General features: G+C 36.6%; 1 protein-coding gene across 1 annotated transcript in view; it reads right to left on the minus strand.

Moving 5' to 3' along the window:
* The window catches only part of LOC128995287 (phosphatidylserine lipase ABHD16A), a 35,596-nt gene that overhangs the window by 13,435 nt on the left and 4,009 nt on the right, over positions 1 to 18,152 (minus strand). Inside the window, exons 5-10 of the mRNA XM_054420254.1 lie at positions 13,982 to 14,142; positions 13,316 to 13,436; positions 6,117 to 6,249; positions 5,569 to 5,733; positions 3,934 to 4,118; positions 2,613 to 2,746 (exon numbers count right to left, since the gene is read on the minus strand). Coding sequence (XP_054276229.1) covers positions 2,613 to 2,746; positions 3,934 to 4,118; positions 5,569 to 5,733; positions 6,117 to 6,249; positions 13,316 to 13,436; positions 13,982 to 14,142 — 899 coding nt within the window. The remainder of the gene's footprint in view (positions 1 to 2,612; positions 2,747 to 3,933; positions 4,119 to 5,568; positions 5,734 to 6,116; positions 6,250 to 13,315; positions 13,437 to 13,981; positions 14,143 to 18,152) is intronic.

Consider the following 18,152-nt stretch of genomic DNA (forward strand, 5'->3'; position numbering starts at 1 on the left):
ACAAAATGGGGGGCGGGCAACAAACCACGAACGCACTCGACTTCAGCCAAACACACACAATGTTTGCCACTTGCTTCCGACGACTGCTGGTTGCTCCCAACTTTTTCTGACCGCTGCCGACTATTACGGATATCTGTCCACCTCCGATTTGACGCAATTTAGAAATTTGTATTTTCAAGAAGTACCTCGGTTAACCCGGAGGCTCGGATAATCGGGACTCGGTTAACCGGGACTCTACTGTAGATTATATTAGATCTATATAGGGTCAACAGGGAAGCCTATTGACCAACCTTTCCGCCACAAAACTTAAATCTGTACTAATCTTTTGCAATGTTCAATGATACTTATTTTGTTAACGTGTTGAGTTTATATGCCATGTGTTGTGTGTGGCGTGTGTGTTGTGTTGTTGGTATTGCCGTTATAGAGGTTGGCTTATATTTTTTAAGTCCATGACTTAAAACTTCTCACCTATTTTCAATCCTGTTTAGGTACAACTACGACAGAGCAGCATGTGAACCTACTGACCCTCTCATACTAGCCAAGTGTTCACCTTACACTCCAGGCCAGGTCAAACAAGACAACAGATAAGTCTGGACCCCTGCATTATAAAATCTTAAGCACAAAATTAGTTCCTATCTTTGGATAAACTTAACCAGTGAATTAGAAAAGTGTACAAATTTACAATTTTCACAAGCCTTTTGACAAATATGATTAGAAAAATAGTTTTAAGCCCTATAAGATATTTATAAGATGAGTTATTAATTTATGTATCCAACTGAAAATGTACAGTGTAGACCCACTAAAAACATAAATATTTCGATAAATTATAGTAATTTCACTGCTAGTCCCAAAAGTGACCCATTTTGGAGCAAGATAGTTTGGTTTGTAGGCAAAGAATAAACTATCGAGCCCCGAAATGGATCTTTTGTGACAAATAGTGAACAATACTTTTCATCACCATGCAAAAATCACTCAAAGATTCGTAAATATTATTATACGGTCTATTAAATCTCTTTTAAGTTTAAGTTGTCTAGCATAGATTGAAAATTTATTTAAAAGTCAGCTATTTCAAAACTATTTCTCGTAATAAAATCATACATTTAGTTTTTCCTGCATAGTTTTTCATTCATAGTTTTTTTTTCATTATAATCGTGTGTTTTGTACTTTTTAATAAACTTTTTCATTATTACTGTGTTGTAACCTAAAAACCAAACATCCAAAAAATGCACGAGAAAAGTCTCAATTATTGGAATATCCTTAAAATCTACATAAAACAATTAACCTTTTTATTTTATAAATTGACTTCTCTACAATTAACCTGACGCCAATCAATACAAAATATGATGCCAGAGTTCTACTGAGTTACAATCACACAAAAACATCAGCCTCAATGTTACTTTCTAACTGATAACAGGAATATTAAATTATACAACATATACAATATTGTAGGGTCTGACTTAGGGGAGGTACGAATGAGGCATTAGTTCAAAATTCCTCCGTGAACAGCGCTGTAGTAGAGAGTACTTTGGCAAAGAAGGTTTACTAATCGCAAAAATAGTTCTGTTCATAAAATAAAATTATAAATGCCTCAAATTCAATTTTATTATTTTTTAATTATAAAATTAAACTATCATAACCTAACCGAACTAACCAAACTTGCTGATAATGAAATAATATAACAAACGTTTATTAATAGAAAAAATAATTCTGTTTATTAAATAAAACTATAAATTGCTCTACTAAAATTTTATAATGACTTAATAATAAAATTAAACTGTCATAACCGAACCAAACCAACCAAACTTGCTGATAATAAAAAAATCTTGGACAAAAAGTTAATGCCACGAGCGGGATTTGAACCCGGGACCTTCAGCGTATCAGCCCGGCACGCTAACCATGAGACCACCGAGGCCAATGACTACTGTTCGTTTTGTTACGGTAATGGCGTTCCCTCAGCTTATAAGAAGCCCACAGCTGTCATCGTAGCCTCTTCTATACCTCCCCTGAGTAAATACCCAATATTGTATATAAACTAGGATATTTTGAGTGTATATAATTTGGGTGTCTTAAAGAGTATGTTGTTGGAGGTGTCATTTCTTGAAATTGTCATGCGGTAACAGTGCTCCTTTCTTGCTTTCTTCAGTCTCTTTTTACCCTCAAGTTTGGGGGAATCTTTTATAAGTTAACCTTGCATTATATGTTTGTTCTACTGCTTTGTAGTATCAATATTTATAAATGTTTTCACAGTGCAAATACCATTTTTGAAAATGTAAAGAAAGGGAACTAAGGTGTATTGTAACATATAACAACTACCTCTCTAATTGCTATTTTTAAGTTCTTTGGGTTGCCTTAGCAAACTATTTTTTATCTCTATAACATCATGATCAGATTTCTTTAAATTGGGATACTAAAAGCCTACCGGGACTCAGACTCGCCATTCTCTATCATCCCTCCAAACATTTCCCAACCAACAAACATAGTGCATCATTATTGGTTTGGAAATGTTTTAATTTAGTACGCCTTGAAACTTTTATAGAGTAAATGTGTCTCTAGGAATCAAAAAGTAATTCCACTCCCCTCGTACAGTCAGTTCAAAGTTAAGTAATACTTACTCTGCTGGTTGCCCGAGGTCTCTAGCCAGTTGGCCAGAGCGTCCTCTGACTCATCACAGAAGAGGTGGGGGAAGCGATACCTCAACAGCTGACCTAGTAGATTGTTGCCTCTGTTGGTAGACAGCATACCCGGGCTGAAACATATTTTGACGATATTAGGCATACTTTTGGTTAGACTATTTTTTTACTATTTATTGAAGAGTCAAATTGCTAGTAATGACTAGAGATGGAGAGGTCCCAAAATGTCAGGTAATTCTCAGAAGATTGTTGGGAAATAGTCATTTGTGCAACTAGTGAGCAAAGTGAGCAATTGCCTCATTCGAGAGAAATCTAAAGGAAGCGGTTTCTCGAGTGAGGCGATTACACTTTGCACTCGAGTTGCACATTATATTTTTCCTACAGTTACCATAAAACAAATAAATTGGTAAAGAAACGTGCCTTCACGTTGCAAGTCTGGAGTGAGACAAAGTAATTAGAGTGAGACAATGTTAACATTGTCTCACTGATGATGAGGGAATTGGCCACTTTCGTGCCTTCACGTTGCAAATCTGGAGTGAGACAAAGTAATTAGAGTGAGACAATGTTAACATTCTCTCACTGATGAGCGAATTGTCCACTTTGCTTTCTCAAATCAGTGAGAGAACATGTTCATTGTTAGGTAACTGTAGGAAAAAGTATATTTGTAATCTCTTGGGCAAAGTTAAATTTAATTCATGATTTTCTTAGGAGAGGATTAGTTGTAACTATCAGTGATATTGCCGCAACCCCGAATGACCATTACGATGTCTCTGTGTATGAGGGAGATGATCGCTATTTTGCATAAATTGTGGAAGACGATAATGATGTCCCCGTGGTCACCAGAGATGGTTATGTTTTGGCTGGTAAGGCAGTTGACGATGATGTTTTTTCCATGATTGCAGGAGATTATGATGATCCCTGCTTCTCAGGAATTTTAACTATAGTGCCATATCCACGGATTCATGATGGCATAAAACAGCTCAATAACACTAAAACTTGATTTTGTTTGCCTTAATTGCCATTTACAAGATTTTATAATCAAACACAGGAAGATAAATCTCATCCTAAAATCCAGGAAATAAATATGCATAATAATCCTGTCCCGTCATGTTACAAACTTAAACTACAATCCTGTCCATCCCTAGTTAAGACAGTAGATTTTAGCAATGCAAAAAAATAAATAAATTAGGTTTTATTTTTTTAGGGTGGTTTAGGTCAGATAATCACAACTCAATTCTGTAATGAATAAAAACTAAATATTAAATTTGCTAGAGTTAAAATTGAGTGGTCGACGGTTACTCACACAAGACAGATGACCTCGTCTTCAGTTCGTCTGTAGAGTCTGACAGGACCCGGGTACTGACACAGCTGAGCAGCTATGTCTAGGTTGACATGATGTCTGACAGTCCTCCTCACCACAGGCTCTAGGGCTGCTGGCATGCGAGGGACGGCGAGAGGCAACAAGTCATCAAATGAGGCATCAATCATCTACCAAATGAAAATTAAATTTAGCATTTATTCACAGTGTTCGAGGTCATATTTGTTATTTGGATATAGTTTGTGATAACCCAAACGTGGAAGATAATCACAATATTGCAGCTAGGAGTGACTGGAAATGGAAGGCTATTAAATCAAAAGCAGTCAGAACTAAGTACTCCTCAATAGTACAAATGGTATCAAAAGTTTTGAGAAACCAAGAAACAAAACCAACCCATCCCTATTTTAAAGATTTAAATGAGAAATTTATAGCTCAATACAGGTTTTTTCACATTTAAGAAAGTTCACAGTATTCAACATATTCACTTCAGAATACCGGTAGGTTTTTCTCGAGAAAATAGGAATTCGACAGTATTGTAAATGTTTAAAACATTACAGCATTACTAAAAATAGGTAATGTTTTTAGGAAAAAGCATTTAGCTTGGATTATAAAAATATCCAAATCTTCCATTCCAAATAACCAAAAATATTATTGGTTATAAAATATGGATTATATAAAAATAGGTAAGTATTTGCTACCATCAATTCCATAGTTTAATAACAGATAACATTAGTTTGAAGGCATGTTGCCCCGTTGTCAAATCTTTTGTCTTCATAATTGTGCTGAACACTTAATAACAGTCATGAATACGAATACATTAAGTTCACACACACACACATACAGTAAGCCTACATACACAGTAAGCAGTTAGTACTGAAATTACTTTATTTCCGAGTTTGGCCAGGAAATTATTTCTCGCTTAAACTGATTCCTTGGGCCAACTGTTGACTCGACCCAACCCAAAAATATTGTGGTTACAAATCTCTGATTTCTAGGCTTGACCCAACCTATAATTAGTTCAATTCGTAATTCAATTCAAAAATAAATATACGCAAAGAATAAATTAAATAAGAATGCCTTCATAAAGGAAACGCAACAACAATGCACTCCTGTATTGCAAGTATTGCATAGACTTTCTGAAGGGGTTTTTCTTAATTAAGTCTCAGAGCAAAGTTAGTCTCGCTCGAACAAAACAATTTTTTAAATCTCGCAAATGTGTCAAAAATTCTAGACTTGTCCATCTCAACATATTTTGAGCCTTAATGATTCAAGCTGGTTGCTTGCTTAATAACCCATAATTAACATTATTATTTCATATTTATTAACATAATTTCATTATTTGGTCCCAATGATTCTGCATTATGAATTTAATCATTGCTTGCAGCAAGGTGAAAAACAAAAAACAGGTGTTTGGAAAACTTTATTTTAGTTAGGCCCAAATTTTTGTGACTTTTGGGACCTTAAATTGAAAATCCATTACTTTTCAGTAACTACCAAGTCTCCCTTATAAAATTAATGAATTTTCCATTACTTCAGTGACCAGTAGACACCCTGTAACTATCATTATCCCTCCTTCCATAAAACTACCTTGTAACTTATTAACTCAAAACAGCAGCTCACCACAGCCTTGACTTCAGGGTAGTTACCAGCTGCCCATGACGTAGCGTATCCACCGATGCTCCAGCCAAACAGTATAATGTTATCTGGGGTGAAGCCTAGCCTGTGTATGGCAAACTGCATCACTATGTCCATTGCATTCTGTTCCTGCTCAGGGTACGGCATACCCTACGATTGTGAATAATGTCATTAGCTGCTTTACTTGGATAAACTTGAATCATTAAGTGTTTTATTGTGATGATGTAGTGATCAACTTGCTTTTAGTGTCAAAGATAAAGGTAAATAGAACAAAATATATTCTGTAATCTCAGGATTGCTTTTTAAATCTTTTTAAAGAGCCTACCATAGTGATAACAGTTGACAATGGCATGATTTCAAACCTAAAATCAATTAATTTTATACTTATACTTAAGATTTGATTTTCGTATCCTACTTTCAAAAAAATGTATTTAAAGCAAGATGTATGTATACATTAGTTCTGGTTATGGCCACATCAATTTAAATGTTAAACAAAACACTCATTAGATAACCTTTTAACAAACTATACTTACTGTACTTCCCCCAAACCCAGGATGGTTCCAGCCCAAGACAGAATAGTTGCATTTCAATGGAGTTATCATAATCCCGATCTCATAGAACCCAGCGTTTCCCTCAGAACAGATGACTAGGGTGTTGCCGTTGCCCCTGGAAATTCAAGAAAATTTAATCTGAAGTACTTGGCAAGGCAAGTAACAAATATAATTAATTTACTAATAACATTCAAGTTTATTAGTCTGAGTTAGGCTATTAGTTTATTAACCGCAAACGCAAACTAAAGAACAATTTAATATTTGAAAACAATTACATAGAACCTTCGACCTTACCACACCTGTGGAAAAATTTAATCACCAGATATTTATCCTGAGACAGTTGTGCGGTGTTATTATAATAAAGAGTAAAAGGTCGAGGGTTTTGGTATAAAAGAGGTTTAATTTATGAGAGAAATAATGAGTACGTGTTGTTATGAGAGGTGATTCGCGATGAATGAATGCAACAACTTTGAATATTGACATAAAAATGGTAATGTGATGGGAATTACAGATGGACTGTTAAAAACAAAGACATAAAATTAATACAAAAAAACAAAGGCAACTTGACTGAACATACCGCCCCCTTTGAACCAACAAGGTTCAACAAAAGAGAAATTGAAAAAAAATATAAAATTTGTATGAGAATTGACCAGAGTGGGTTGAAAAATTATTTAAAGAATGCAGCTTAATGGTATGAAGACACTTTGAATGATGGTCTTGAATGAGGATCTAGCTGGTCTGTAGCTAGGAGAAGGTTGAGGTTTTCTTTCTTGAGGTTCCACTTGAAACAACGCTGATGAGAGGTCTTAAAATATCCTTGACTCCAACGGCAGCATAGGCTTTGGGTGATGTCTTGAGGTAAATTTTCAATAAGAGGTGAGATCTTTGTTGGGTCAGGAACAGTTGTCAGAGAAGAGTTAATAAGAAGATGGCCAGGAGCTACAGCTGCCAGTTTCGAAGGTTTTGAGTTTGATATTGCTTCTTTTAGCGAATTTCCCATATAGGGAATAAGCTATTACCGTAGTACTCATGATAAGACCTGGACCCGGAACCGATTTTTTTTTTCGTTTTGAGGTCCCTAGAGGCCAAAAACACCATCCGTTCAAATTCATATATATATATTTATATATATCTAATATATAAAATTCTCGTGTCACAGTGTTTGTCTGCAAACTCCTCCGGAACGACTTTACCGATCGTTATGAAATTTGGTGTGTAAATTCTGTAGGTATGCGAATCGGACGTAAACTATTTCCCGTTTCGAAATTCTTAAAAGGGCTACGCCCCAGTGGCTCTGGAGTTTCCCATGTTAACCTTATGAGAAATGGAATTAATGAATCTTAACAGCTGTTTCAATTAAACAAGTTGGTTCTGTTCTATGATGTTCAATAGCATTAAAGTTACAAGGATTACCAACAGGGTGCAGCACTATTATTTCTTTTACATTTATGACAACAGTTAATTTGCAACCAAAAGGTGAGTGAGCGTAGCGAACGAACTTCAACCTGGAGGCGAGTGAGCGTAGCGAACGAGCTAACCTGAAGGCAAGTGAGTGCAGCGAACGAGCTCCAACCTAAAGGTGAGTGAGCGTAGCGAACGAGCTCCAACCCAAAGGTGAGTGAGCGTAGCGAACAAACTTCAACCAGGACGTGATTGAGCGATGCGAACGAGATCATCTTGAAAATTAAACGTAACGGTACTTTCTTTCCATCGGTCTGTCTTAGGGGAAACCTATAACTTAGGCGATACGAAGTTCGCCGGGTCAGCTAGTATATATATATATATTTATATATATATGTGTCCGTTAGCGCGATAACTCGAGCAAAAATGATCCGATTTTGATGAAATTTGGTACAAACGTGTAAACCTACGTTTGTTCGAACGAGTTCGCGAACCAGCATGATCGGACCATGGGAACAGGGGTTTATGGGGGCTTTTATGGGGTAAAAATGGGTTTTCCCTATTTTTGACCCAAAAAACATAAAATTTTGAAATTTCTTTCCAAACTATTTTGTAGAGCTTAAAAAAACAAATAATTTAGTATATTGAAGCGTTATAATGCGCCTAATGGTTACGGAGAAAATTCAAAAAAATTGTTAATTTAAAATTCCCATGTTATTCTTATGGAGAATAAGTAAACCGTTGTAGTGTGCTTGTTTATTAACATACTAGCTGTACCCGCGGGCTTTGCCCCGTTTAACTTCATATGTGAGCTCGTTCGCATGGCTCAATCACGTCCTGGTTGAAGTTCGTTCGCAACGCTCACTCACCTTTAGGTTGGACCTCGCTCACACGTCCTGGTTGAAGTTCGTTCGCTACGCTCACTCACCTTTTGGTTGCAAATTAGCTGTTCTCAATTATTAAAAAAAAAAAACAGGGTGTCTAGTTTATTTCCATTATAAAATTCAAGACTAATTCCAGACTTTTCAAGACTAATTCCAGATTTTTCAAGACTAGTTTTTTCAACAATTAGTGGGTGTTGATACCAAAATGTATCGATTCTTGATACTGATACCAATTGAATTTTTATAGCTTAACCAAATTTTCTAAATAATACTACACCAACCCCTGTCATTGTCATAAAGTAGTATTATGATAATGTGGTGTTTTCAAGTAAAGAAATAGTGCAGCAATAAAAAATTCTAACTAGAATATTTGGTTATTTTTATCATGAAATCTTCCGCATAACGTAATTTAGACATCATCATTGACTGCAGCGGTTACAGAAACGTGATCGTCGTCGTCCGCGATCACGGCAAAATCATTGTCATTTCCCGCGGCCTTGTAGACATCAATGACATCATCGTTGTCTCCCGCGGTCTCAGAAACGTCATCGTAATCGTCCGCGATCACGGCAAAATAATGAAAATTTCTTGCGGCCGTGTAGACATCATCATTGACCCCCACGGTCATGGAAACGTCATCGTCATCTTCCACGGCCACGGAAACGTCATGGTCGTCTTCCACGGCCACGGAAACGTCATCGTCGTCCTCCGCGGTCACGGAAACGTCATCGTCGTCGTCCGCGATCGCGGCAAAATCGTGAACATTTCCCGCGGCTGTTTAGACATCACCGTAATCTCCCGCGGTCACGGAAACGTCATCGTCATCTCCCGCGGTCACGGAAACGTCATCGTCGTCGTCCGCGATCGCTACTAAATCATGAACATTTCCCGCGGCCGAGCAGATATCATCGTCGTCTCCCGCGGACACGGAAACGTCATCGTCATCTCCCGCGGTCACGGAAACGTCATCGTCGTCGTCCGCGATCGCGGCAAAATAATGAAAATTTCTTGCGGCCGTGTAGACATCATCGACTCCCACGGTCACGGAAACGTCATCGTCATCTTCCACGGCCATGGAAACGTCATCGTCGTCTTCCACGGCCACGGAAACGTCATCGTCGTTTCCCGCGGTCACGGAAACGGCATCGTCATCTCCTGTGGTCACGGAAACGTCATCGTCGTCTCCCGTGGCCACGGAAACGTCATCGTTGTCTCCCGCTATCACAGAAACGTCATCGTCGTCTCCTGCGGTCACGGTAACGTTATCGTCGTCCTCAGCGGTCACGGAAAGGTCATCGTCGTCTCCCGCGATTTCGGAAACGTCATCGTCGTCGTCCACTATCGCGGCAAAATTGTGAACATTTCCCGAGGCCGTGTGGACATCATCATCATTGGCTTTCGCGGTTACGTAAACGCCAGACGACGATCGCGGCAAAATAATGAAAATTCCCGACTTTGAAATCAAATTTAAGACTAAATCCCGACTTTTCAAGACCATTTTGAAATTCAATACTAATTCCCGACTTTCCCGATTTTCCCGACTACTAGACACCCTGAAAAAATAGTGCTGCACTCTGTTGGTAATCCTTGTAACTTTAATGCTATTGAACATAATAGAACAGAACCAACTTGTTTAGTAATTGAAACAGCTGTTATGATTAATTAATTCCATTTAAATATGAGTACTCATTAGGTTGGTATGGGAAATTCCAGAGCCACTGGGGAGGAGCCCAAGAGTCCGATCAGAATAAAAACCACTTAGTTTTCCTATTTAATGCCTAAAGAATCAGTGTACCAAATTTCAGCCTCCTAGGTAAGTGGGAAGTGGGAGAATTAGTGATGAGTGAGTGAGTGAGTCAGTCAGTCAGTCAGTCAGTCAGTCAGTCAGTGAGGGCTTTGCCTTTTATATATATAGATTTTTCCCAAATTTGGAAAATGTTTTTATTTCTTACCAACTATTAACATTTTAGGCCTACATAAAAAAAAATTTTACCCTCCCTGTTGCAGCAAACCTAAGTATGTGTTAAACTGATTCTATTTAAATAGGGAATAAATGTGATATTTTTAAGGAGACATTTTAGTCTAAATCCAATCAGGCAAATGGAAATTCGCTTAGTCTGCAGGTTTGCTGCGGCGGGGGTATTTGTTCTTGGTTGGAGTGATTTTTGTTATCAGCCATAGGCTTAGTAGGATTCAAAAAATGTAGGAGTGTGTGATGAAGTTTCAAACAGGTCTTACAAGTATTAGTCGACTTGCAGCGTTTAGCAAAGTGATTACCAAGGCAATTTGTGCAGCGTTTTAAGTCGCGTACAACTTTAAGCCTTTCTTGAGGGGTTTTACTATTAAAGACAGGGCAACTGTACATTTTGTGATTTTTATGGCAGCAAAAACATTTCAAATCGTTTGAAGTACATATCAAAGCCATAGGAGGATGTTGAAACTGAATTGATTCATCAATTTGACGTGGAACTTGGTGAGGGTTGGATATTTGGAGAGGAGCTGCTTGCTGACTGCGACATAGAAATGCATTTTCACTGTTGTTACAAAAATCTTTGAGGAATTTGATTATTTCACTAGCTTGAGGAAAATCAGAAGAATTTATGCGTTTTGATTCGAAAACTTGACAGAGGTTGGAATTCATTTTTCGTAAGATCAACATACTAAGTAGGTAGTTGTCTTCCATGACATTATAGTCAAGAACACTAAGAGCTTGTTCATTTTCATTGAACTCATTTAAAAATGATCTGAGGTTTTTGATAGATTTTTCAGTAATATTGGGCAAATCGACAATTTTACTGAGGTGAACAGAGATTAGCCTACGCTTTGAGTGGTATCTTTCCCGTAAAGCATTATAGGCTACTGTATAATTGCCAGATGAGATCGGTAAAGATTTGATTAAGTGTAAGGCTTCGCCTTCAAGAGAACTTATCAAGTACTGGTGTTTTTCAACAAGGGATAAGCTACTATTGTTGTGGATAGTAGTATCAAAAAGGTTAATGTAGGATATCCATGTTTTAGTGTCACCATTGAAGGACTTCAGTTCTAGCTTAGGCAATTTTACTATGCTAGTAGTAGGCCTAGAGGTTGGGTTTGATGTTACCGAGTTAATTACCAAGTGTTCATCATTAGAGTTCTGAATAAGAAGAGAAATTTCGGTTTGAATGTTAATTGATAGTTCTGTTATGTCGTTCTGGAGCTTTAAAATAGCTTCTTCATTGTCAGAAAAAACGTTAGTATCGTCATCAACGTCAAGAAGCTTATCTAGGTTAGATTCAAAATTGGCAGAAATGGTTTTAGCTTCGTGCAAATAAAGGTTAAGTTTAGCAATTTGAGCTTCTGTTATTTCTGATGGACATGTTTGAATATACTTACTGATCGTATTTAATTTATTTAATTGCAATTTGCATCTATTAGAAAATGTGGAAAATCTCATTTTGGAAGTTAGGCCTAGATCGTTCAATGAGTTCAGTAAGTAGTCTAGATATTGTAAATGGATGGAGTAATTTGAGGATAAGGACGACTGAGGAATAAATTAAGGGTTTCTTTATTATTTTTGTGTTGTTATTGATTTATTTTAATAACTTACGATGAGATGCGGTGCGTTGTCTTCGAAGTACAAACATAAACTTACTTTTGAGTTTCTTGACGTTTGACGTTGCGATGCGATGTAGACGAAATGAAGTCGAGTCGAGATGAATGCAGAGCGGAACTAGCAGTTTTGATGACGAAGTTGAACACTTGGAATGAGAGGAGTGTGGACTGTATCGTGACGTAGATGACAAGTTCAAAATGGCGATGCGGTATTGTCCTTGGCGGCTTCACGTTGGATGAAATACGTTCAACCGAGACATTTAAATTAACTTGAAAAAAGTCGCACTAATTTCGTAGATATAATCCGCGGCTCAATAGGACCAAAAATCCGCGGCTCGAAAGGACCAAAAATCCGCGGCTCGAAAGGACCAAAATCCGCGGCTCGTAGGACCAAAAATCCGGCTCGAAGGACCAAAAATGTGCGGTGTTATTATAATAAAGAGTAAAAGGTCGAGGGTTTTGGTATAAAAGAGGTTTAATTTATGAGAGAAATAATGAGTACGTGTTGTTATGAGAGGTGATTCGCGATGAATGAGTGCAACAATGAAAATTGACATATGGTAATGTGATGGGAATTACAGATGGACTGTTAAAAACAAAGACATATAAAATTAATACAAAAAAAACAAAGGCAACTTGACTGAACAACAGTTCTTGATTATTTTAATGCCAAAATACATATTGTTCAATAATAAAGGTCCATTGTTGGTTCTAGAAATCATCTAAATATTTGCGAATATGAAAGTTCACAACAAATGTTCTAAATTAAAAGAAAGTTGATTTTTTCTTTTTGTAATTAGGCCTATTAACAGTTTAAAATTTACAAGAATAAAGTAAACATATTCCCTAGGTAGATTTGTCTTCCTTATGGATCAGCTGAAGACGATTTACATATTGGTTTTGTCTGATGCCACTAGGTTCGTGTTTTTGTTTACAGTTTGTTTCTTGTTATTTCAGTCTCTCAAAACATAGTTTAACTAAATAATACAGTCTAGACCTAATAATAAACAATTAATAGCTCGGCCGCAAGTTATATGAGCAAACAATAAAGCACAAATCATAAAATTAACCCTGAAATAATATAAATTAAATTCCATCGAATGTTGATAACCCAGTGTCACCAACATGAACTAGACATGAAAAATGAGCTTTAGATTTTACAATGGGTCGAGAAGTATTGGCCTACTTGTATTGATTGGTCTATGTTAGAAGTCACCTTCCTTTCTTTAAGTTAAAGGAAAAAAAATAACACTAATCATAAGATCAATTTCAAGATCGAAAGTACGTTTTTAAGTTTTTAATTACCCTTTCTTTCTTCTGTCAACAAACATGGAGTCAATTTCGTTGTTATCTCTGGTTTTCAGTTTGTATCTTTCGCCCTCATCTTTTTCAACTAGTTTTGATCTTCCTTGCATTAAAACAGGAGCTGAAACAGTTTGTACTGTAATATAATCCGAAGAGGATCGGAGGGCCTATTGCAGTATTTTCAAATATAAAACAACACCATTACATTCAAACCTACTTTTTAAAAGTAATATTCTCTATAGATAATTATTGCTGATTACATTAACTTGAATTATGAAAACTTACCCAACAAAATAAAGAATGTTTAAATCTTTGATAACAATAGTTTGTAAAAAAACTAGGTTAGACCTACTTAAACAAATTTTACGTAATTTCAGAAAATTGTTTGAGATTCAAGTCAATTTAAGGCCTTATGTTATTGGTCACATACTTCGCTGTTATTTTTACAATTTCCAGTTTTATTATCATAGTCTATTACATGTATTACTTAGGTCTATCCAATCATTCTAAATTTTGATTTAAACCACAAACTAACAAAAAACCTCCTTCAGATTCATGGTGAATAGTTTTTAACTTTCATCAAAAAACTATTGTATTTAAAAAGATTCAAAAACAAGTTTAATGAATAAAAAATTTTAAAATGTATAAAATTAAAACTGTACTTACACATCATGAAACTAAAAGCAGCGATGGCACCTGGGTATATAAGCCTGATGCCGAAGGTATGTGCTGCTAGGTAACTGAGTATGGAACACGGGGCATACAGAATACCTCGGTCCATGGACCTCTTACTTGACGAGTCTGTAAGTCGCTTACGATCCTTCTCTCTGTGGATAAAGTAAAATAACAATAAGGATAAGATGGAACAATATCAAACAAGGGCACGTGGTGTAGTTTATTATTTATTTATTTATTTATTCATGCAACAAAAAACATAATAATCAAAATACATTTCATACAAAGCTACAAAAGCCTCAGTAGGCTTGTCCGCAGCTATAGATAAGAGTCCAGTTCAAAAGTCCGTTCACAAAGATTCCAATCAGTTTCTTATCTGGTACAAGCTATTCTCCCCATCTGTTGTATTAAATAAATAGGTTTTCACATTTCATTACCATTTCTTTAATTTTTTTAACAATAATAGGAAAAACTAATATAACAAAAATTTTAATACAAGTAAATAAATATTTGAAAAAAACAACAAATTACTACAGGTAATTAACAAACCCATGTTTTAATCTAATAATGTTTAAACTAATATATCAACGCAATTTGCATTAATCTAAATTTTGATCCAATTCTCCCTATGCTGCAGACAATCCAGAATCATATTATTTAATGGCTTTTGCAGCATGTCAGAACAAAAATCACTTTACAGTTAAAACAAAAGGTATTTACTAGACTAGGAATATGTCTACAGCTTTAAGGCCTGTTCACACCGGCGTAGCCAGACGTCTGCAGACGTATTCGGTGTATTAATACGTCACCCGTGCACTGTTCACACCGCAGCTACGTCTGGCGGCTACTGCCACCACTGCTTTTTCCCATCCCCCGCCCACCAATGCCACACTCCATAATATATTCAGCAAATTGTGTTCAGAATCCCAAAGATCTAATTGGATCCATCCAATTAATTGAAGAAAATGTTTCTCAAATGAATATTTACCATGAAATCAATTTATAGACTTGTTTGTTATAATAAAACAAAAAGCGTTTCCTTCTATACTTTTAAATAGGTAGTTTTCGTAAGGTTTTGGATCCTTCCTTTTTAGTTCTTACAATATATGGCTTTCAATTCACAACAACTGCTCATGTCTGGATACCCACAACATTTTTCTTTTATTTATTTGACGTTTTTTTTTTACGTAACAATAAACAATCAGTGATTATAGAGCTTAAACCAGCACCAAAAGCAAACAATTGTTATTTATCCATTTTTACACAACAATGCGTGATCAAATTAATATGACACCGTAAATGGCAAAACATGTTTAAGTAATACTTCACACGATGGTTTTTCATCATACCTATAATCCTTATAATTCTGCAAGACAAAATCTTTACCAGAAAATTGTGGACGTCTGGTAAGTTGCAGGAAAGTGGGAGAGGTCTTAAATTAAAGGTCTTGACCCCAAAGACTCGGGAAAAATAGCAAAATTGTCACAAAGTTAACAGAAAACGAGATATAACGTAAAATATCCACCATAAGAAAAGCATGGACTGAAAAACGACTGCATTCTAATCAGCTGTTACTTATTTATTCGCAATTTTTACATTTATTCCGAAAGTCAATGTTGTTAAATAATGTTTGAAAATAAAATGTCTGTGTTAAATTTTTTTTGTTTTCCGTTTATATAATGAGTAAATTAACTAGACAGGGTGGGGAAGACCTGCAAGACGTGGAAGAGTATCCAGGAATTCAACTGACACAAGAAATGCTAAAAGAGAACGTCATGTAAGGCCTAACTATGAAAGAAATCAACAAGCTGGTTTACAACCTGCCTTAAGAAGAACGCTGGAAAATGAGTTGAGTGTTGTTTCTCAAAATTTAGATCCTCTTAACAGCACTTGCATGCATTGTGGCGCATTTCACTTCGCAGAGGAGGCCACAAATGGACATATCAACGCATGTTGCCACAATTGACTCACTAACATGCCACAACCACAAGTAAATGACGAACTAAAATAACTGTTTTCACACGATTCTAACTTCATAAAAAACATAAGGCAATACAACAGTGCAATGGCCTTTACGTCGCTTTCCGCTACACAAAAAGAGATTCCGGGAAATGGGCCTGACTGTTTTAATTTTCAGAGACAAATTCATAGATATATTTCGAACTTAATACCTCGAAATGGGGAGTTGCCTTCATATGCACAATTGCGTCTAAATTAGGGGCTATGCCCCTACAGGCCACTAGTATCATCATAAATTTGATAAAAGATAATATATTAAAGAACTGTGTAATGCCGGCTTTATAAATAACTAGCTGTACCCGCGGGCTTTGCCCCGTTGAACTTCATATGTGATGAGCTCGTTCGCATGGCTCAATCACGTCCTGGTTGAAGTTCGTTCGCTACGCTCACTCCACCTTTAGGTTGGAGCTCGTTCGCTGCGCTCACATGTCCTGGTTGAAGTTCGTTCGCTACGCTCACTCACCTTTTGGTTTCAAATTAGCTGTTGTCAAATATAAAAAAAAAATAATAGTGCTGCATTCTGTTGGTAATCCTTGTAACTTTAATGCTATTGAACATCATAGAAGAGAACCAACTTGTTTAATTGAAACAGCTGTTATGATTCATTAATTCCATTTAAATATGAGTACTCATTAGGTTAATATGGGAAACTCCAGAGCCACTGGGGCGGAGCCCGAGAGTCCGAATAAAAACCACTTAGTTTTCCTATTTAATGCCTAAAGAATCAGTGTACCAAATTTCAGCCTCCTAGGTAAGTGGGAAGTGGGAGAATTAGTGATGAGTGAGTGAGTCAGTCAGTCAGTCAGTGAGGGCTTTGCCTTTTATATATACAGGGTTAGTAAAAAGTGTGGAGACCCCCTGTTATTTTTTTAACAGCCCATACTAGAAAAACTAAACTCGGCACACCATTATGGCATGTTATGAAGTACTTTTTGGGCATAACCACCACTTGGTGTTAATCCCCAAAATGGGGGATTTTGGGGGACACTAAAAAATTTCAAATACAAAGACCCATCGAGTGACCTCTCATTTTGATGGTCCTGGTAAAGGAAAACCAACAACGCAAACTAGAGGTCTCTATCTCAGTTCAGTACAAAATGGGAGCCAATTGAAATTCTCATAAGTTCCCAAACCCAAAATTGGGGATTTTGGGGGAAACTCAAAAATTTTAAATGATAAGCCCCATCGAGTAACCCCTCATTTTGAAGGTCATAATAAAATAAAACTAACAACGCAAACTATAGGTCTCTATCTTAACACAGTAAAATATGGCAGCCAATTGAATATAAAATTGCAAGTTATTTCCGATTTCTAAAGATTTCAATCAGCTTCCATTTTTTACTGGATTGAGATAGAAACCTCTAGTTTGCGTTGTTAGTTTTCTTTTACCAGGACCTTAAAAATGAGGGGTCACTTGATGGGGCTTATCATTTAAAACTTTTGAGTTTCCCCCAAAATCCCCCATTTTGGGTTTAGGAAGCAAGTGGGTATTAGGCTTAAAAAGTACTTCATAACATGCCAAAAAGGTGTGTAGAGTTTAGTTTTCCTAGTGTGAGCCGCTACAAAATTTACAGGGGGTTTCCAGACTTGGAAAGCTGCAAGTTAAATTCAACTTCTGAGAATTTCAATTGGCTGCCATTTTTTACTAGATTGAGATAAAGACCTCTAGTTTGCGTTTTTGGTTTTCTTTTACCAGGAACTTCAAAATGAGGGGTTACTCGATAGGTCTTTGTATTTGAAATTTTTTAGTTTCCCCCAAAATCCCCCATTTTGGGGATGTACACCAAGTGACGGTTATGCCCAAAGTACTTCATAACATGCCATAAAGGTGTGCCGAGTTTATTTTTTCTAGTATGGGCCGTTAAAAAAATAACAGGGGGTCTCCACACTTTTTACTAACCCTGTATAGATGTTGAAAAGTTTAGATCATACAGGTTAGGGTACAGGTTTGAGGGTGACTGTGACAGCCCAGGAAACGAGTGCAAATGGGACGCTAGCCGGCGTAGCGGCAGCGCCTTAGCTTCCGCAGCTTACGTATAAATACGACGGTGTGAACACTCTCTATAAAAAACATTAAGAGCCACGTCAGCTCCTATTCTGAAAAAGTAGTAATACGTCTGGCTAAGCCGGTGTGAACAGTCCT

This window comes from Macrosteles quadrilineatus, unplaced genomic scaffold (genome assembly GCF_028750875.1).
Source record: "Macrosteles quadrilineatus isolate MER2022 unplaced genomic scaffold, UCM_ALF_1.0 Scaffold_5__1_contigs__length_97177068, whole genome shotgun sequence".
In the NCBI taxonomy this organism is placed as follows: domain Eukaryota; kingdom Metazoa; phylum Arthropoda; class Insecta; order Hemiptera; family Cicadellidae; genus Macrosteles; species Macrosteles quadrilineatus.